General features: G+C 42.4%; 1 protein-coding gene and 1 pseudogene across 1 annotated transcript; one reads left to right on the top strand and one right to left on the bottom strand.

Moving 5' to 3' along the window:
- Positions 1-1,147: 1,147 nt before the first annotated feature.
- Positions 1,148-12,783, top strand: LOC105468662 (olfactory receptor 51E1). Its single transcript, XM_011718855.2, has 2 exons — positions 1,148-1,228; positions 9,767-12,783. The coding sequence occupies exon 2, from the start codon at positions 9,806-9,808 to the stop codon at positions 10,760-10,762; it is 957 nt and encodes a 318-aa protein (XP_011717157.1). The 5' UTR covers positions 1,148-1,228; positions 9,767-9,805; the 3' UTR covers positions 10,763-12,783.
- A 5,313-nt stretch (positions 12,784-18,096) lies between these two features.
- Positions 18,097-19,130, bottom strand: LOC105468660 (olfactory receptor 51I2-like; annotated as a pseudogene).
- Between the last annotated feature and the right edge of the window lie 2,949 nt (positions 19,131-22,079).

The following is a 22,079-nucleotide window of genomic DNA, read 5'->3' as shown; positions in this document are numbered from 1 at the left end:
CCCTTTGGTATTTTTTAAAGTCTTCGCCATGTCTAAGTTAATGAGGTTAATGGAGGCAGCAGAGATGGCTCCGGGGTTCTGATAGCAAATGTCAGGCTACAGGCTCTGTAGGCACCAGAAGCTCTTGTCACCAGTAGTTTTGATGTGGTCTGAGTTAGAATGGTCTGGTTTGCCATTATCTATTTTAGCATAGCTTAAGTTAGCATGTCCTGTGTTCTGAATTTAAAACTTACAGTAAAAAATGAGAGAGCAACTAAAAATCATGTTGTTCTACTTATAGATGTAGTTTTTACTTATTTCAAAATATGAAGTATTTAGTTTTACATTCAAATTGTTCTCTAACTCTCTAAAATGTTCTCTGACTATTTTTGCCCTTAAGAGACAAACCAGATGTCATTGGTCTTACATGCCTGGTGTTGGGGGTAGGGAGGGTTAAAGAAACCATGTCCTCTGTCCTCAGCCAGAAGTTCAGTAATCCAAGGCCAGAGAGTGGACAGCAGAGGCACTGTTCCTGGGGGCCTTGGTTATAAGTTAGCCAGACCCAGGGATCAGACCCTGGGAGATAAAAAAAAGATGTGGCCCTAGGGCTTTGGGGAAAGGAGGATGGACCCAGTGGATTCCATGCTCAGCAAGGACCTAAACAGGGTCCACCAAAGGAGAGAAGGCAGGACAGAAAGAACACTTCAGGATAGAAATGGACTGACACTTAACCGTGGAGTGTCTCTGCAAACTTCCTTTGCCATTCTCCTGTTTGAGTTTGATAAATCTGAGAAGAGACTTGGAGAAAGACCCTCACGAAGACGCTGGCTACTAATGAGTTTCTTCTAGCTTTTTTCTTCTCACTTTCCCTATCTAACTTCACATTGGGAGTTGGCATGAGGATCCCAGCGGCCCATCGAGGAGGACTCTAGAGACCCCTTTCCCCATTGCCCCTCCTCCCCATACCCCCAGGCATATCCTCCCAGGGCACGGAAGCTGAGAAGCAGTCCAGAACCACAGTGGGCTAGTGAGGGGTACCTGCGGATGTACCGTTTGGACAGCATTCTGTCCTACCCTGCAGGAAGAAGCAGAAGGAGGGAGGGGGTAAGGCAGAGAATAAATAACCCTGACCAGGGAGGTCCAAGGAAGGAGGCGGAGACAGAGAGGCTGTATTTCAGTGCAGCCTGCCAGACCTCTTCTGGAGGAAGACTGGACAAAGGGGGTCCTACGTTCCTTCCATATAGTTGAGGTGAGTGCAGGAGGCCAGGGGCATGTCCAGGTGCATGGGTTACTTGCAGCTAGGGGTATCCCGTTAGACCTGCTGAGTGCATGAGAAGCCAGGCTGTGAAGAACCAGAAGTGGGAGATGTGTAGGAAGCCCCTGACTCAAAGAACGGGCAGCCTTAGTGATCTCTATGTTTGTGCGATGAACAGAAGCATGTGGGTGTTGGCGGTGGCCTAAGGGTAGTTTTCAAACAGTTTTTCAGCAATTAGTTTACTAGTATGCCCATCTAGAGGCTGGCAGGGACTGATGTGAATGAGGACAGAGGACAGGCTGGGCTGGGGTTAGACTGGGGCTGCATTGGGTTTGGGTTGGGGTTTGGTGTGTGAACAGGGTGAATGTGGTTAAAGCTCAGTCTATGACTGGGGATCAGGCTGCAGCTGGGGTGGAGGTGGGGCTCTGAGTGAGGCTGGGCTTATTCTATGCTGTATATCAGGAGTCAGGCTGTGGCTGAGACTGGGACTTAGTAATCTTCCTGGGGCTCCGATCTCAGCTTGGTCTGTGTCTAGGATCAGGATTCAGTCTTCAGCCCATTTAAAAAGTAGATTAGTGTCCACACGGCAGCACCCCTTGCCTCGTACTCTTTACCCCAGCTACACTAAGTCACTTTCAGCTTTCCAAACAAGATCTGTTCTCTTTCTCTCTGGCTCTTTGTATTAGCCAGGATGTACTTTTAAAAACAAACTAGATCAGGTCTGTTGCTGAAATTCCCCCCGTCACTCAGAATTAAACCAAAGCTCCTTGCCATATCCTGCAAGACCCTGTTACCTGATGAGGTCCTTGCCCTCCTCTCACCTCACCTTCTCAAACTCTCTTGTGCTCTTGATGCTCTGGCCACCTTGACCTTCTTTTCGTTCCATGAATTCCCCAATATCATTCTTACTGGGGGACCCTTTTCTCTTGCTGTCTCCCCCGGTTGGAATGCACTTTCCCTGGATCTTAGAATGGCTGGTGTTTTCTCATCACATGTCACATCCTTAAGAGAGGTTTTTTCTGACCCCTGTCTCCAGTATAAGTGTCCTGCACCCATCTTTCTCTGTCCTATCAGTCTGTCTTATCTTTTGTGCCCTTATCTTCATCTGAAATTTTATTTGTTTCCTTCTCATTATTGGCCTCTTGTTATATGAGCTCCATAAAAGCCATCATCTTGTCTGATTTATCTATTGTTTCTCTCCAGTTTTTGACACTCAATATGTTTTTGTTGTCTAACTGAATGCTGCTGTGCCCCCACCCCATTAACTGCCTGTGCTGTTGCCCCATTACCTGCCTGCAGCAGGTCCTGCAGTCATGGATCAGATGTCACCTCCTCAGGGAAGCCCTTGGAGGCTAAAAAGCTCGCTGAGCTATTGTTGTCTTTGCTTCTGAGGCCCTTTTGCTTACCCTTTTCCCAGAATTTATCATAATGTGCTGTGATGGCTGCATATTTGTCTCAATTTCTCCCCACCCTTGGAAGGCTGGAACTATATCTCTAGTACTCAGCGGAGTCTGGCACAGAAGTCTGTCAGTGATTGTTGAAAAAATGAGTGCACTGATCAAAATCCCACTTTGGGCATTTCCCTTGCCTTACATTTGCTTGCAGCCAGAGTAGCTCTAAAGGGAACTGGCAACTAGGCGCAGCTTTGTAGATCTTTAGAACACTTATCTGGTCCTACTCAGGAAGTGGAGGAGCAGAGACCTGAACCCTAGGAACTCTGCCTAGACGTGATTTTAGGTGGTCAGGCTGACTTGAGTGAGCAGGGTGGGGTAAGGGCTCACTTTGCTTTCTGGGACTTAGAAATTGCTCTCTCTCATCTTTCCATTTTCATCTCGGCCATTTTAAGAAGAGTAGCCAACACCTTGCAAGAGTTCATCTGCTTTATTAAATACAAGCAAGGTGTGGGGCGCAGTGGATGCAGACAATTTGAGTGGAAGTAATTTTGGGGCTACTACCTTCCAAAATGTTAGGGAAGGGACTCTATTTAAGTATCAATTGACAAGCTCCTCCAGTCCTTGCCAGCCACAGCATTGCCCCTGAGGTCTGCCTTCCCTCTCTGTGCCTGGGAATAGGAGCCAGAGGCTCCCAGGTATGTCTGGGCTTCTCTCCAAGGACATTCTTTTCTAAATATTCCCAGAGGCAGACAGCAGCACCAGAGGCCCCCACTCCATTGCTCTGGGCATGAAACATTCTGTGTGTTTAGCTCAGATAATGACAGTGACAATGAATCTCCTCCTTGTTCTCCTTCCACACTGAACCTTAGTGGGGAGAGCTGGTCATGTGTCCTGAGTCCAAGAGGGGCCCCTGAACTCATGGGTCCTCAGTGTTGGATTCCTGGGAGATTAATATTGAAATAGTGCTTACAAAGCAAAGTCCCTTCTTAAGGAGACATGGAGAGAGGTAGGGCAGTACTTGGCATATTGTAAAGCAATGGATTTAGCACTAAGGGCTCTAACTAACCCTCAACATCCTTATCTGTCAAATGGGATTAATGATATCTGCTTGACAGGTTGATGAGAGGCTCTAATTAGACAACAAGGAAATACTTGGTAGAGGACAAGCCTTTTAATCTCCATTGTGGGGCCTACCCATGTCACAACCTTTGGAGTTAGGACTGAAAGAGGAGGTGAGTGCCCCAAGTTCCAGTGCAGAAGAGTCCTCTGCAGCCCTCTTGGTTTCCCTTCTAAGAGTATACCCAGGGCAGCTGTGCTACTTACCAAGCCCTTCTTATATCTCGCCCTTTGGGTGGATTTTATTAGCTTTCAGAAGGTGTAGCAAAATTAAAGGCAGCCTAGAATGAGGGAAAGTGGATAGGCTTTGGTATGAGACTATCTACGTTAAGTTTCTGCATTGCCAGTCACCTGTTAAACTTTGGTTATGTTATATAATGTCTTGGAGCCTCAGTTTTCTCACCTATAATATAGAAAGGATCCACAGTACTCACCCATAATACAGAGAGGATCCATGGTGCAGCGAGAAGGGATGTTGATGACTTGGCCCTTTGCCTGAAGTTCTAGGTTAATTATGGTTTCTCTGCCTTAAACTTTCCCTTCCTAGCAGATTGAATTAAATACCCTCACCTTCTCAGAGCTGTCCCAAGCTTAGAGATAATATTTATATAGATGACACTGTATAATTTCTGTCATTTTGTAGGTGCTCAATAATCCATGTTCATATTATAAAAACAAGAAAATCAGGTTTAAAGGTGACCTCATTGTTCTCTTGGGTCAGAAGAGATAGGGCTAATAGGCTAATGGTGCCCCTCTGGAAAACCATCTCACTGAGTTCTGACTACTAACAGCTGCTCAAGCTGGAAGGCCATCTGGAAGTCAGCTGGTCCCTCTGCCTGTCTCGTGGAGGGACTGTGGAACATTGGGACGCTTCAGGGCTGGCCAGTCTGAAGGGTGGCACTTGGGCTCTCTGGCTGGCTCCCTCTCCATCCCTTCATTTCTCTCCTGCTGTCTGGTCTACCACTCTGACTGCTTTTCCATGGGTCTATGAGAAGGAGTTCTAGGGAAGAATGTGAGGATGGGCTGGTGAGGGGGGCTGGGCTGGCATTAGGAGACAGAGTTCTGAAGCCCGGGGGGAAGGAAGGAAGAGGACTGAAGGCCTCCATGTGGATTTCCAGTCTTTACAGCTGGGAGCTCCTGTTCCCCTATTCCTGAGAAAAGGCTAAGATGTCCTTCATAGTTCCCCAAGAAACATTCCTGGAACTTGCTAAAATAGTTCAACTTATTCACAGAAAATCTCAGCACAGGGCTATTTCCTTGGGGATTAGAGCAGTGTGTGGGCTTTCTAAAAAAAAAAAAAGTGCTTTGTTAGTTCATTTTTTCTTGATTATGCCTTACTTTCAAAATAATTTAGTTCCAACTTCCTCCAGAGCTCAAAACCATCTCACTGAGTTTTAATTACTAACAGCTGCTCAAGCTGGAAGGCCATCTGGAAGTCATCTGGTCCCTCTGCCTGTCTCATGGAGGGACTGTTGAACATTGGGACGCTTCAGGGCTGGGCAGTCTGAAGGGTGGCACTTGAGCTCTCTGGCTGGCTCCTTCTCCATCGCTTCATTTCTCTCCTGCTGTAGTCTTCTGGGGTCCAGCCTGATATTTCAGCCTCAGCGATAGCTGCCCATTTTATACTGCCTAGGCACCTCCCGCCCAGAACAGCTGAATCTTCCTTTTTTTGGTTTCTGGTATCTTTATATCAGTGCCCAGTCTTGCTATTGTGAGAAATTGACTGCTAGTAAATATATGTGTGTATGAGTGTGTACATAGAGGCTGAGTGGTGATTAAGGGACAAATTTGGGGAATTAAAAAGTATATGAAATTTCATACATTTTCAGAGACCTTGTTACTCATTTTTGTGGAAAACAATGCACTACGTGTACTCCGATTTAGTTTTTACAATTCCTTTAGACATGCCTTATCTCATACAATTTCATGGCAGCACTGTGCAGTTATTATTATTCACTACATTTAGCGCCAAGACTTGTGTTCTAAGCCCCAGGATTGTGCTCACCACATCACTCTACCTTCAGAGGCAATATTGTTGCATATGCCCAGCCAGAATGCTTTCCCAGTGTGTTTTCTAAGACAGCACGTTTTTAAAATCCTGAGTATCAACCTGCTCTGCCATGTCTGTTGATGTGAAACTGATGGATGGTATTGATATCTGACCCTCTGGAGTAGCAGAGCCTTCTTGCCAGTGTCTCCAGGTGAGGGATCTTAGGTCTATCCTGCTCTTAGGACAAATTGTGCTGCATGTCCACTTTGCATTTATTAGGACCAGGACCTTGCAGCTGCTCGTGTGTGTGTGTGTGTGTGTGTGTGTGTATACACATACATATATATGTAAAACATTTATTATATTATATATTATAAAAAAATATATATATATTTCTCTGGCCATCTGGCTCCTTGGGTAAGAAAGGACTTTTCTGTTTGACCCTAAAGATTATTTTTATAAAATTAAAATTACTCTGCACTGACCTTCCAAACATTATCTCATCCTTCTCAAAAGTCTCTCTAATACAGATAACGGGCAGGTCTTATCTATGCCCTTGGCTGTGTTACCCTCACTAGATGTATACTAAGAGACTCTCCTGTTGATAAAACTCATTTTCATCTTCCACAAACATTAACTAAACAATTAATACATATAATAAGGTTCCTGGTGTTCAGGAGCTCATAATTCAGGGGAAGATATAGCAATAATTATAGTTACTATTATGAAGAAGGTAAATCAAGAGCCCATGTATATATTTAAAAAGACCTAAATAATGTTCTTTTTGAGCACAGAACAGTAAACATTTAATTATGCCTAGGTAAAAGAGGCTTAGGAAAAGTAGTATAGGAGAGAGACAGTAAGCCAGGATGTGACAAATGAGTGCGGGAAGTCAGGGAGAAGATCTGTGAGGAACAGTGTTTCTTGACAAAGGGATGAGAAGTAAAAAAGACAGAAAGACACAGAGTCATGGGAATCAAGGCCCTATGTTTGTGAAATAGCATGAACTCCAGTGTGGCTGGATCATAGGGATCATGGTGAGGGAGGAACCCAGGACTGGGTGATGAAAGACAGACCTTTAGCCATGTCATAAGAAGTTTAGTCTTTATTCTAGAATCAACTTGGAGTTTCAAGGATATTTTTAAAAATAATAGGGAGTGAACTGGTTTCATCTGGTTAGATTGTTGGGATTTTGTGGATGAGGAAGGTTACCCTAGAGGTGTGGCAGTCAGGATCAGAGAACCTGGTTTGTATGATGGTTCAGGCCCCCATAACAGAAAAAAAGAAACACTGGAGGAAAATGGTTAACAGCAACAAATATTATTTTTTGCATACTTACTATGTGTGAGGTATTGTGTTAAGTGCTTTACATTTATCATCTGATTTAATGTTCACATTGACCCCCTATTAGGCAGGGACTCTTATAATCATTTTAATGATGAGGATGCTGAGGCTTAGAAAGGTTAAATGATTTACCCCAGATCACACAGCTCTAGAGGTTTTCGACTAGTTTTAGAATGCAAGATTGATTTCAAAGCTCATAGTCTCAATGGCTATATAATACTGCCTCTGAGAGAGTTTGTTTTTTTTGAACATGGAGAGTTTGATGTGCTTGAAAGACGATCAGGTGAACCCTTTTAGTAAGTCTTCAGAATTATGAACCTGGATTACCAACGAGAATTCAGAATTCATTAAATAGGTTTGGGGATCAATTGTTTGTACAAAAAAAATGGATTTACTGAAGGGGATGAGATGGCCCAGGAAGAGAGTATAGAACAAGAAGAGCACTGAAGATACAATTTTGGAGAGGAGAGTGAAGATCCAGAAAGGAAACCAATAATTAGTGATTAGAGAGAGCCGAGGAGCAGCAGGAAGGAGGGGGAGAATCTCTAAGAAGGAGGAAACTGCTCCCGGTGCCACATGCTGCAGAGAAGCTGCAGTAGTGAGAAGGGATGTTGATGACTTTGACCTCTTTGCCTGAAGTTCTAGGTTAAATATGGTTTGTCTGCCTTAAACCTTCCCTTCCCAGCAGATTGAATTAAACTCTCTCACCCTCTATTCTACTATTCATGCTCCCATTGTTTTCCCACTAATTTCTGTCTGGTCTGAGGAAACCTCTGGGTGACTGCTTGATGCTGGTACAAAGATTCGTGACACAGCCTGAGCCCATGGAACCTCTCCTGATGCTGGCCATGAACTCTGACTTATACTCAGCTGCTTTCTGGTAACCCATGCAGAAAACCCTACCCCAGCTCTCAAACTTTCAAGGGCCAAATCAATTTACAAACTACAATATACATGATCTAATAAATACAGGTTGAATATCACTAATCCAAACATCCAAAATCTGAAATGCTCCAAAATCTGAAACTTTTTGAGCACCAACATGATGCTCAAAGAGAATGCTCACTGTAGCATTTCAAATTTCCAATTTTTGCATTAGGGATGCTGATCTGGGTATGTATAATGCAAATATTCCAAAATAAAAAGAAAAAAAAATCCCAAATCAGAAACACTTCTGGTTTCAAGCATTTCAGATAAGGGCTACTGTAGGGTAGGAGCACATGGATATTTGTAGATGCAGGAAAGGAAGGGAGGGAGGGAGGGAATCAGTTCACTCTTAACAGAGACATACAATCTGAGATGACCCAAGTCTCACATTTCCCACCGCAGTAATATCAAATCATTTTTATAGTCAGTTTCAGTTCGTTTGCAGACTGAATTCTGCTATAGGATTGATTATGCCTCCAGTGCTTCTAATGCCATCACCCCTCAGGGTTTGTATTCTAGTTGTATCACTCTCACTCTCTTGGATTGGGTGGGTCTTCTAGAAGCAGAACCTGAGGTGGGGGTTCTTGTCCAAATGACATATTGAGGGAGTACGTTGCCATGAGAAGAAGAAGGAGGGAATCCTGGTAGGGCAGGGGAAGAAAGCTAAGCAGGACTGTCATCTCAACTGGAGACAAGCCTCTGGCTGGTTCCTTGGGAAGCTCTGAAGTACAAATTGCATCAAAGTGTTTGCTGCACCCAGAGGCAATGGGGCTGGCCTTTGGTACCCCTTATGTCAGGTAGCCACTGGCCTCTAGATGTGCATCATGGGGGCACAGTGTAACCTCCTGGGTGAGGTGCCTCCCATTTGACCAAGGACAATCCTCTGGAAAGAAGGGGAGCTGTGAGCCCTTAGCACTCAGTGCTCATTGTAGATGGGAGATGGTTGCACTGGCTTTGTGAATGGGATCTGGCTGGGACACCAATGATATCCACTATAGCCATCATTCTTTTTTTGAAATAAACTGAGTAGTCTGGACAAGTGTAAAACTTTGGGTGGTCATTTGGACAAGAAGGTAATGTAGAGTTAGAGTTCAGGGTTAATTTAGTGTCAGTTTTTTATTGGATTACTGTTTATCATAATAAAATAGAATATGAATTGTGAGTTGAATATCATCAATTCAATCTTTAAGATTGAAATGGTTATTAAAAGGTCAAATATTAAGTTAATGTTAAAGTTAGGGTTAAGTCTAGAATTGGGAAGATCATTAGATTTATGATGGGATTAGGTTTCAATATTAACCTGTTACTACTAGTGTTGTTACACTTGGACTGGAATTTTTTCTTAAAGATAGTCTAATGATACACTGAGAATTGCAGTTAGTATTAAGCATAGGGAAGCATAAAAGTAAGCTGGGATAGAGGAAATGATTAGATATTTTTATCACCTAAGGTTCTTTTATATTCAGCCAGTAGCCTTTCTTTGGAGAACTAAATGATTTGGAATATGCTTAAATTTTTTGTCTTAGTCTTTCACTTGCTGCCAGGATTAACAATACAGACGGGGTTAGTAAGTAGGACTGGATGAATTTGTGTCTGGTTCTTGAATTATGTTAGATTATGTGAGACTGCATTTAGAATATGATTAGAATTTGCATAAGAAATGGAATTAGAGTTTGAGTTAGAGAACAGGACGTCAGGATAGAGTGAGGTGTGGTATTGGGATTCTTATGGATCTGACAATGGCTTATGTTTGCATTCCAGCCTCTACCTGCCTGGTGCTGGTCACAGTTCAGCTTCTTCATGATGGTGGGTCCCAATGGCAATGAATCCAGTGCCACATACTTCATCCTAATAGGCCTCCCTGGTTTGGAAGAGGCTCAGTTCTGGTTGGCCTTCCCATTGTGCTCCCTCTACCTTATTGCTGTGCTAGGTAACTTGACAATCATCTACGTTGTGCGGGCCGAGCACAGCCTGCATGAGCCCATGTATATATTTCTTTGCATGCTTTCAGGCATTGACATCCTCATCTCCACCTCATCCATGCCCAAAATGCTGGCCATCTTCTGGTTCAATTCCACTACCATCCAGTTTGATGCTTGTCTGCTACAGATGTTTGCCATTCACTCCTTGTCTGGCATGGAATCCACAGTGCTGCTGGCCATGGCCTTTGACCGCTATGTGGCCATCTGTCACCCACTGCGCCATGCCACAGTACTTACATTGCCTCGTGTCACCAAAATTGGTGTGGCTGCTGTGGTGCGGGGGGCTGCACTGATGGCACCCCTTCCTGTCTTCATCAAGCAGCTGCCCTTCTGCCGCTCCAATATCCTTTCCCATTCCTACTGCCTACACCAAGATGTCATGAAGCTGGCATGTGATGATATCCAGGTCAATGTCATCTATGGCCTTATTGTCATCATCTCTGCCATTGGCCTGGACTCACTTCTCATCTCCTTCTCATATCTGCTTATTCTTAAGACTGTGTTGGGCTTGACACGTGAAGCCCAGGCCAAGGCGTTTGGCACTTGTGTCTCTCACGTGTGTGCTGTGTTCATATTCTATGTACCTTTCATTGGATTGTCTATGGTGCATCGCTTTAGCAAGCGGCGTGACTCTCTCCTGCCGGTCATCTTGGCCAATATCTATCTGCTGGTTCCTCCTGTGCTCAACCCAATTGTCTACGGAGTGAAGACAAAGGAGATTCGGCAGCGCATCCTTCGACTTTTTCATATGGCCACACATGCTTCAGAGCCCTAGGTGTCAGTGATCAAACTTCTTTTCCATTCGAAGTCCTCTGATTCAGATTTTAATGTCAACATTTTGGAAGACAGTATTCAGAAAAAAAAAATTTCCTTAATAAAAATATAACTCAGATCCTTCAAATATGAAACTGGTTGGGGAATCCCATTTTTTCAATATTATTTTCTTCTTTGTTTTCTTGCTGTATATAATTATTAATACCCTGACTTGGTTGTGGTTGGAGGGTTATTACTTTCCATTTTACCATGCAGTCCAAATCTAAACTGCTTCTGCTGATGGTTTACAGCATTCTGAGGTAAGAATGTACATCTAGAGAACATTTGCCAAAGGTCTAAGCATGGCAAAAGGAAAATAAACACAAGAATATAATAAAATGAGATAATCTAGCTTGAAACTATAACTTCCTCTTCAGAACTCCCAACCGCACTGGATCTCAGAAAAAGACTGTCTTCAAAATGACTTCTATAGAGAAGAAATAATTTTTCCTCTGGACACTAACACTTAAGGGGAAGATTGGAAGTAAAGCCTTGAAAAGAGTACATTTACCGACATTAATGAAAGTTGACACACTCTGCTCTGAGAGTTTTCACAGCATATGGGCACTGTTTTTCCTATTTAATTTTCTTATCAACCTTTTAATTAGGCAAAGCTATATTAGTACCCTCATTGTAGCCATGGGAAAATTGATGTTCAGTGGGGATCAGTGAATTAAATTGGGTCATACAGGTATAAAAATTAAAAAAAAAAAGACTTCATGCCCAATCTCATATTATGTGGAAGAACTGTTAGAGAGACCAATAGGATAGTGGGTTAGAGATGTCTTACAGAGTCTTACATTTTCTAGAGGAGGTATTTAATTTCTTCTCACTCATCCAGTGTTATATTTAGGAATTTCCTGGTAACAGAACTCATGGCTTTAATCCCACTAGCTATTGCTTATTGTCCTGGTCCAGTTGCCACTTTACCTGTGTCTTGGAAGGAGAAGTAATTTCTAGGTTCACCATTATGGAAGATTCTTATTCAGAAAGTCTGGCATAGGGCTTATAGCAAGCTATTTATTTTTAAAAGTTCCATAGGTGATTCTGATAGGCAGTGAGATTAGGGAGCCAGCAGTTACAATGGGAAGTATGGAATGGCAGGTGTTGAAGATAACACTGGCCTTTTGAGTGTGACTGGTAGCTGGAAAGTGAGAGAATCTTCAGGACTATGCTTTATTTGGGGCTTTGTGTAGTACGGAACAGGGACTTTGAGACCAGGAAAGCAATCTGATTTAGGCATGGGAATCGGGCATTTTTGCTTCTGAGGGGCTATTACCAAGGGTTCATAGGTTTCATCTTCAACAGGATATGACAACAATATGATTCTTAACCAAGAAACTCAAATAACCAATACTAAAACATGTGATCATATATGTGGTAAGAGTCATTTTCTTTTTCAAGCCTCAGGTTCCCTGATATGGATTCGTATAACACGCTTTCATCCCCTTTTGTAACGGATATCATGTTTGGAAATGCCTATTTAATACTTGTATTTGCTGATGGACTGTAAGCCCATGAGGGCACTGTTTATTATTGAATATCATCTCTGTTCATCATTGACTGCTCTTTGGTCATCATTGAATCCCCAAGCAGAGTGCCTAGAACATAATAGTGCTTACATTCAGTTCTGGTTACTTTTCACTAAACCTGATTCCTTCTATCCTGAACACATAGCCAGGCAATTTTCCAGACTTCTTTGAGTTGGGTATTATTAAATTCTAGCCATTACTTCCAATGTGAGTGGAAGTGACATGTGCCACTTCTATACCTGGATCATAAAACCCTCCCATGTGCAGCCTTTCATGTTGACATTAAATGTGACTTGGGAAGCTACGTGTTACACAGAGTAAATCACCAGAAGCCTGGATTCCTGAAAAAACTGTGCAGAGCCAAACCTGTCATTTGCAACTCCCACTTGTATTTGTTCCAGGCAGTCGGATAAGTGAAAAATAAAGTATTAGTGTGTCAAGTCTCTGAAAATGATTTTGTTGTTCTTAAAGCATTCTAGCCTTGTAAATAAAACATGAATTTAATAGTTGTTGAATAAATAGATTAAAAACTAAAGGAAATAATAACTGAAAACTGAAGGGCTCAGGAAAGACTGCTCTTCTTCCATTATGCCTACATAAGAGGTATAAATTTATCAAAGAAGGAAGTATTTCCTCACACTAGCGTAAGTATCACAAAGTCCTTATTAATCATTATGACATCAAGCTGTGTCTCATATAGGTTTCTATTAATTTGTTTTGGATCACTTCCATCCCAACTTCTTAGGAAACTTACATTATTGTCTCTTCTCCCTCATGGATATTCAACCTCGCTCTCTCAAATGAATCATTCCAAGCATTTATCATGTTCAAGTCCCTTTCCATATTAAAAGCAACAGTGGTAACAACCAGTATAAATCTGTCTAAACTCATATTCCTTCTGTCTCTTTCCATTAATAGTCAAATTTCTTAGAGAAGTTATCTATAACTTATTTTCACTTACACATCTCTCATATAACTCTTCCATTATTCCAGTTTAGTTTTGGCCTTGGTGAAACTACCAAATAACTTTTACTATACATCATCAGGAACCTCTCTGTGTCTGAGGTTTTAGTTTTTATCTTCGCTCATTTCCAAACAACATTTAATACAGTTGACCACTCTCTTTCTTGATACATTTTCTTCCTTTGCCCTTTGTGGCATCACACTTATGGTTTTCTTCTTATATCTCTGCTTACTTCTCAGTTTCCTTTGCACATACATTCTACTCTGCCTGGTGAGAGAATATGGTGCAAAAAGGCCTCAAATCAGGCCTCTAATTCCTACACAATTAATACTTGTATTTGCTGCTGGTCTATAAAATTTGAGTTAGTGGCCTCTAATTCCTATGCAATCACACATACACACACACACACACACACACACCCCACTTACTTTGCCATTTGTATATCAGTGACTTAATTTGTATCTTTAGACTAGACTATTGGGCTAGTCTAGAGCTCTAGGTACATAGGTCCAATGGCCTGTGTAACCCAGACATTTGGATGCTTCCAGCTCACAGTGTCCAAAAATCAAACTCATGATTTTTATGCAATTATATTCATCATTCATGTTTCATATATCAGTTAATCTCACCACCACTTATTCTGATGTGCAAACCTCAAACCTAGGAGTGAATCTTGGCCTTCTCTTTTTCTTCTCTTAACCTTCATATTTAATTCCAAATAAAGTTACATAATTTCTACTGCTTTTATAACTTTGATCCCATATTTTTCTTTATTTTTACCACTACTTCCCTAGTTCAAGCCACAATAAATTCATCTGGACTATTTCGATAGCCTTGTAAGTGGTAAATTTGCATGCATTATAGCTGTAATTCAATCTATTCTCTGCAACACAGTGTAAAACCATCTTTCCAAAGGCAAATGTGCTCATGTCAAAACCACTGTTTCCTCTGTCTAAAATACTGTTAATATTTCCCATCTTTTTGGTTGAACCCATTTCTATTTTTAGTCTTCTCTTCAACCACAGGCTCCTTGCTTACTGACTTCTAGTCCCACTGTCTTTTATTTCATTCCTTGATTTCACCATACTACCTCCTTCTACAAGCTCTTTGGAGACATGGTTTTTTATGCCTAATACTCCTTCTCCTAAACATTTTTCCCAGTTATTATTATTATTTTTTAACATTCGGACCTCCCCTTAATTACTGTTTCTTGAGAAAAATCATTCCTTACACCTTAGGGCAGGTCAGATACCGTTATTGTATACATTTATAGAACCATCTATTCTTTTACGTTTGTTTGTTTGAGATGGAGTCTTGTTCTGTCGCCCAATCTGGAGTGCAATGGTGTGATCTCGGCTCACTGTAACCTCCGCCTCCTGGATTCAAGCAATTCTCCTGCCTCAGGCTCCCCAGTAGCTGGGATTACAGGCGCCCACTACCACGCCCAGCTAATTTTTACTATTTTTAGTAGAGACAGGGTTTCACCATGTTTGCCAGGCTAGTCTTGAACTCCTGACCTCACATGATCCATCTGCCTTGGTTTCCCAAAGTGCTGGGATTACAGGTGTGAGCCACCACGTCAGGCCAGAACCATCTATTCTTAATTCACTTATTTAGTCATTTTCATAGGCAGAATTCTAAAATGGCGCTACAGAAATATCCTGCTCTGGTTTCCAGAACCTTTGAATATTATGAGATGTCACTCCTGGGATTGTGTTATATGCTGTATTGCACAGCTGGATCTTTATATAGGGATATTATAGCCCAGTGGGCCTGGTCTAATCACGTGAGACCTTAATAACAAGACATTTCTCTAGCTGGTGACAGAAGTCAGAGATATTCAAAGCATGGCAAGGATGTGATGTACTGTTGCTGGCTTGATGATGGAGGAGCACGTGAGAAGGAATGTGGGCAGCCTAGGGAGCTGAGGGACGCCAACGGAGAGCAATGGAAAAGTGATCCCAGTGGCACGGCTTCAAGGAACCAGATTCTGTTAATAACCAAAATGAAGGTGGAAGCAGTTTCTTCCCCAAGGCTCCCAAATTAGAACGCAGTTTGCTGAAACTTTTATTTTAGCCTTATGAGAACCCAGCCATACTTCTCATAAGGCTAAGAAGCTCACCCATACTTCTGACCTTCCGAATATGAACTAATAAATGGGTATTGTTTTAAGCTGCTTCTTTTTTTTTTCCTCTGCAGCAATAGGAAACTAATGCAGTCACCAAATACCTTCTTAGTGCTATTAAAATAAGTGTGAACCCAGCACTCAGAATGCAATGGAGAACGAAGGTGGTTTAAACACTTCTCTCATGGAGTGTACAGTCCCCTGGGGGAAGAGAAGCCTAAATGGATAGTGCTTAATGCTATTGCAAATTTATATTTCTTTGTAAACATTTAATTAATGTGTATTCCTTCCACAAGGATCAAGTCTGGTTTTGGTAGCATTGTGTTCCTGTCCATCATGTAACAGAGTGTCTGGCTCACAGGAGTCACTCAATAAAAAATAAAAGAACTATTTGTTAATGCATGAAGAATAAAATGCTCCAAGTCAGATTGCTGATATGAATGAGACAGTTGTGACAGAGTTTGAGTAAGTTTTGGTTTCCTGACTCTTAAGCTTGTGTTCTTAAACACTGTAACATAAAATCCTACTTACCCAATGCAGACACTACATACTGAGATCTTGTGAAATCGACCTCACACATAGTGTTGTGGGACAATCAGAGATAGGAGAGACCAAACAGAGTGAGTTCAGGAAAGGTATTTATTAAAAGGTGATCACCTGGCTCAGTAGGACTAGTGTCCAGGAAAGTCTGAGCCCTGGACAAAGAAAGCAGCCACCTTCTAAGCAGTCAGTGGCCAGGAGCTACGTGATGCAGGAAGCATACTTACAGAAGCGAGAACAAAGCCAGTTGATCAGTTTTTTACATTTGTCTATAGTACATGTTCTACATCCTTGGGAAACCACGTTTCTGTATCAACCTTGTAACTTTGCAGCTGCGCTGAGGAGGTGAAGGAGGAACTCGCTGAGCCTCAAGGAAAGTGAAACTGGTGAGTACAGATAAGGCTCGCCGGGCACAGAAGGAAAAACAGGAAGTTAGTATTCTTCTCTAACTTAGACTACGGGGGGGCTACACTGCACTTAGCTTTTGAAGGAAAACATAAAAATTTCTTGGCTGTCTTTGTACTTGTAAAATTCATGAATTCCTTCTTCAGCAGTAGGAGGGGTAGTGGCATAGGTGAAGAGAAAGACACACATGTCCTTACAACTTCACCTTGTAAGAAGGTGCATTCCAGCAGACACACAGAAACAAATCTTAGTATTGTATCCCCTAAAGCCCTTTTTCATTTCGTTTTTTCAACAAGAACCCTTTATGGAGTCAAAGTACTTATATCACTGAGGTGTGAAGGTCATCACTTCCAGCAAAAAGGCCCAGGAGACCCCCTAGGGTGAGAAATTAGGGAACTTTTCTTTACTAAGAGAGAATACTTAATTTAGCCAGTCAGTAGTATTGCATCTCTCATACCTTCAGTTCATCTACCCAACATAGCTGAAAACCTTCTCACAATGTTTACAGTTACTTTTATGTATTCTTTTCTCTGAAGGATCAAAAGCTCCCTAGAGGAAGACGTCTCCAAATTACATCTTAAATTAAACAACTCATTGCTTCATCTCCTGTTCAAAATAATTTATCATTAAATCTTCAAGATAATTATTCAAAATAATTATTGAGCATCTGCTGTTCCACCAACAGCACTAGGCACTGAGTATATGTTGGCCCCCTTGGGGCTTACCATCTAGTTGAATGACAGACTATTGTATACATGCAGGAAGCAAACACAGTACCTTGAATAATCTGGAAAGGAGAATTAATAAGACAGGATTTTCTGAGAAATTAGGTTTATACTTTATTTGAAATGAGACACAGGCATGGGGGGAATGAGAATGTTCCAGGCAGCATAAAAGGTATCTGGGAAATCTCTGAGGTCAGATAAGAGGTTAAACTGATGAGTCTTCTGGCTCCAGTTTTGTTCATATGTCCAATGCACTTCTAATCTGCAATTTATACTACTAACTTATAGTAAAAAAATAATGATTTTTAGGTACTAGATACAAACCAAACAACTTAGCATAATATGCACAGTCCTATATAATTTGGTCACCTACTTCTTCATCCCCTACCACTCCCTTTTCTTACCCTGTGCCACAGCCGTGTCTATAAAGACTTAAGCGGTAGAGACATAAAGAAGTACAGGAATGCAAACCTTTTCACAAACACTCTTCTTTGTTCAAAACATGGAGTCCTTTTCATGTTGCTCTTTTTTTTCTAGATTTTTCTCTTCCTTATTTAATTCCTACTTTGCATAGAAAAATTCTGAATTTTTCAAGGTGAAATAAAAATTACTATCTTCTTTGTGGAAGCTTGCCATACCTTCCCAGGCATGTTCTGTCAATGACCAATTTGTAATCTCTAGCAATCTTTTGAAAGGAACTTTATTATGGCACTTATTGGTTTATACTCTGGTTGTGTCTTTACTTGCCTTTTTCCTGGCACAAGGCTGTGAGCTTTCGGAGACAAGGGAACACGTTTCATTTATTTATCAGTCTTTCATCCTCATCACTACTTTCTTACAGAGTAAATGCTGAACACAAATTTGTAACATAAACAAACCTTATGGATTTCCCACAGTCTTAGCACAGATTAGGGATTTTCAGTGCTTGCTGGGTCTAACAGGTTTCTGTAAGGCTATAGCAGTCTCTTTAATGTTATCCAGGCCCTATAATATTTTGTAATTTCATCAACCTTGGCTTCTCCCCTGCAGCATCCTGAGCATGGCCTCCCTGATGGACTTGGGCTTCATACTGTAAATGATGGGATTGAGCAACCTAGGTACACATAGGCAACAAGAGCATGTACAATGTGGGGCAGGTGCCTCCCAAAATGGTGGATCATGGACATGGTGATACCTGGAAGAAGAAGACAAAGACAGCCAGAATGTGGGAAACACAGGTGCTGAGGGCCCCGATGCACTCCCTGGGAGCGGCCAGACCCATGACTGTGTGCAGGATGAAGGTATAGGACAGGATGATGAGCAGGGAGTGTATGCCCCCTATAGATACAACCACATAGAGCTCATAGCATATATTGATCCTGATGTCAGCACAGGCCCACCTCATTACATCAGGGTAGAAACAGAACGAGTGGGATAGGATGTTACCACCAGGGCAGAAATTTAGACACTTAACCAGAAATGGCACAGGGAAGAGGCACAAGGTAGCTCGAGCCACAATGGCCAGCCAAATCCTGATGAGGACATTGTTTGTGAGGACAGCTGCATAGTGCAGGGGGGTGGAGATGCCACAAAGCAGTCAAAGGACATGGCCAGGAGCACTGAGGACTCCACCACAGAGATGGAGCGCAGGAAGAACATCTGGACCAGGCAGGCATTGAAACCAATGAGCCAATAGTCAAACAAGAACACAGCCAAGGTGGTAGGCATTGTGGACAAGGTGTGGCCACATCGGTGAGCACCAGCATGGACAGGAAGTAGTACATGGGCTGGTGCAGGCTGGGGGTCCTCTTCACAGCCAGGAGAATCAGGCAGTTCCCAGGGGGGCCACAGTGTACACGGAGGAGAAGGGGATGGTGAGCCAGCCATGAATGGCCTCCAGCCCTGGGATGCCAATCATGAGAAAAGCAGGTGGTTGGAAGAAGGGAATGTTGACATAGGACTGGGAAGGGAGCATCCTAGGGAGGCAGCTGAGGGCTCTGGAGAGATGTGAGCTCTTCAGTCTGAGCAGATAGAAGGACATTGACAGGACACCTGTCGGTAGAAAGACACTTATTTGTGCTGTGTAGGCTTTTTCATTGCTTTCCATTGTTCTTAGCCCTTGGTCTGTATTATTAACTCTTCCAGTAATATGCAGACATTAACTAATATGCCCTCAAAAGAAATTCAAGTCTTAAGGGATAGTGTCACTCTTCCCTAGTTAGCAAAACATGAATGATAATGGTAGATAAAGAATTTAGTTTTTTTCACTCATGTTTATTTATTTTTTAAAATTGACATGAAAATATGTGTATTTATCCTGTACAACATGAAGTTTTTCAGTATATGTACACTGTGGAACGGTGAAATCTAGCTATTTAGAACAAGCATTACCTCATACATTTATGATTTTTGTGGTGAAGATCAGTTAAAATTCACTCTCTAAGCATTTTCTTTCTCTCCCTCCCTCCCTCCCTTCCTTCCTCCCTCTCTTTCCTCTCCTTCCTCTCTTCCTCTTTCTCTCTTTCTCTCTCTCTTTCTTTTCTTTTCTTCCTTCTTTTTTGAGATACGGTCTTGCTTTGTTGCTCAGGCTAGAGTGAGTGCAGTGCCAAGATCATAGCTCACTGCAGCCTCAAACTCCTGGGGTCAAGCAATACTCCTGCCTCAGACTCCTGAGTAGATGGGACTACAGGTCTGTGCCCCCATGCCTAGCTAATTATTTATTTATTTTTGTAGAGACAGGATATCACAGTGTTGTCCAGTCTGGTCTTGAACTCCTGGGATTGAGCAATTCTCCCACCCCAGCCTCCGAAAGTGCTGGCATTACAGGTATTAGCCACCATACCTGGCCTTAGCATTTTCAAGAATAAAAGATGATATATTGTATTATAGAATTTGGTTGTTGTTAACTATACAGTTTATACTGCTCTCACTTTAACACACAGTGTCTTCACTAAATGAAAGTGTTTGCTAATTTTATTTAAGATGTAACACACACTGTCAATGCTCATAATTATCATCATCACATCATTGTTGTTTTTGTCCTGGTCCTGTTATGCCCAGACCGTTTATTCCCCGAAGAAGACCACCAGAGTCCAGAGTCAAAGCTAAGCAGCAAGGATCTTTATTACAGGTTCGAACCTGGAACTCTCCCTCGCTCGTGAAACAAGACGGGCAGGAGAGCTCCCCCACTCAGCTCCGAACAATGTTATATAGTCTAAGAAAAGTGGGCATAGAGTTATTATACAAATCAGATATATGATTGGCTAGTGTTTGAACAAGGCGATTTGGCTAACTATGATTGGTTCCTGCCATTTCTGATATTTTGGTTCAAACTTTGAGGCGGGAGAGCAGGTTTATGGCAGCGAGAGTTTATCTTACTTAAACACGTCTTGTGACCTTGCCTCAGAACTTACAAAATCTCTGGTATGTGCAAAACAAAATCTCTGGTACATGCAGAAAACCAGGTACTCACAGAACTTACGAAATCTCTGGTATGTGCAAAGATTAGAGAGCAGAACAAGGGTGTAGCGGGTGGGGGGCGGGTACACATCTATCTTTGTGTCCTTTCAGTCCTTATTGTTATTCCACTGAAAATATATGTTTTGCAGTATTCTAAGTATTCTAATTATGTCATTGGAGTCTCACCATTACTTTGCCAGGTATACAAAAAAGGAAAACCTTTTTACTAACGTGAGTGGAAAGAAATGCTTAAATCTATCAAAGAAAGATTAAAACCGCAGCCTTCCCCATAAAACAGCTATTAAAACTCCATCGTGGCCAGGCGCAATGGCTCACACCTATAATCCCAGCACTTTGGGAGGCCCAGACGGGTGGATCACCTGAGGTCGGGAGTTCGAGACTAGCCTGACCAACATGGAGAAACGCCATCTCTACTAAAAATACAAAATTAGCTGGGCGTGGTGGCGTGTGCCTGTAATCCCAGCTACTCGGGAGGCTGATGCAGGAGAATCACTTAAACCTAGGAGGTGGAGGTTGTGGTTGTCAGGCCTCTGAGGTCCAAGCCAAGCCATCGCATCCTCTGTGACTTGCACATATACGCCCAGATGGCCTGAAGTAACCGAAGAATCACAAAAGAAGTGCAAATGCCCTGCCTGCCTTGCCTTAACTGATGACATTCTACCACAAAAGAAGTGAAAATGGCCGGTCCTTGCCTTAAGCGATGATATTATCTTGTGAAATTCCTTTTCCTGGCTCATCCTGGCTCAAAAAGCTCCCCCACTGAGCACCTTGTGACCCCCACTCCTGCCCGCCAGAGAACAACCCCCCTTTGACTGTAATTTTCCTTTACCTACCCAATCCTATAAAACGGCCCCACCCTTATCTCCCTTCACTAACTCTCTTTTCGGACTCAGCCCGCCTGCACCCAGGTGAAATAAACAGGCATGTTGCTCACACAAAGCCTGTTTGGTGGTCTCTTCACATGGCCATGCATGACATTTTCGTGCGTGCGTGACAGTGGTGAGCCGAGATCGTGCCATTGCATGCCAATCGAGGCAATAAGAGTGAAACTCTGTCTCAAAAAAACCACAAATAAAAAAACCTTCTGTGTGGTGTGTGTGTGTGCAAAATACTGACATTCTCTAGTAATCAAGTCCCATCAATGAGAAAGTTTCAGGGTAAGAATGAAAATAGGTAGTAGGAACGTTTTGGTAAATGAAGTGACGATTTGATTCTTACCGGGTCACTAAGAACTGTCAAAGATATGGGGTCTTTCTGTGTCTTGCCCAGAGAATATTGACCAGGTCACTGGATGCCCTTGCAATTCAGGCTACAAATTACAAGAATCATTTCTTCACTCCATTGACTCAACATTTCCCAGAATTTAGGAATGTCAGACAAATATTTACTTCAGTCCCTTAGCACACCCTTCCTGAAGTCTTTTGTCCTTGAATGTGCCTCCCCCTAAATCACTTAACACTATTGTCTTTCCTAACTGGGAGGGCCAAAGCTGCAGGCCTAAGGAGCCTGAGGTTCTCCCCTAAAGTTAG

This window comes from Macaca nemestrina, chromosome 12 (assembly GCF_043159975.1).
Source record: "Macaca nemestrina isolate mMacNem1 chromosome 12, mMacNem.hap1, whole genome shotgun sequence".
NCBI classification, from domain to species: Eukaryota; Metazoa; Chordata; class Mammalia; order Primates; family Cercopithecidae; genus Macaca; species Macaca nemestrina.
This window is presented reverse-complemented; position numbering and strand designations above follow the sequence as displayed.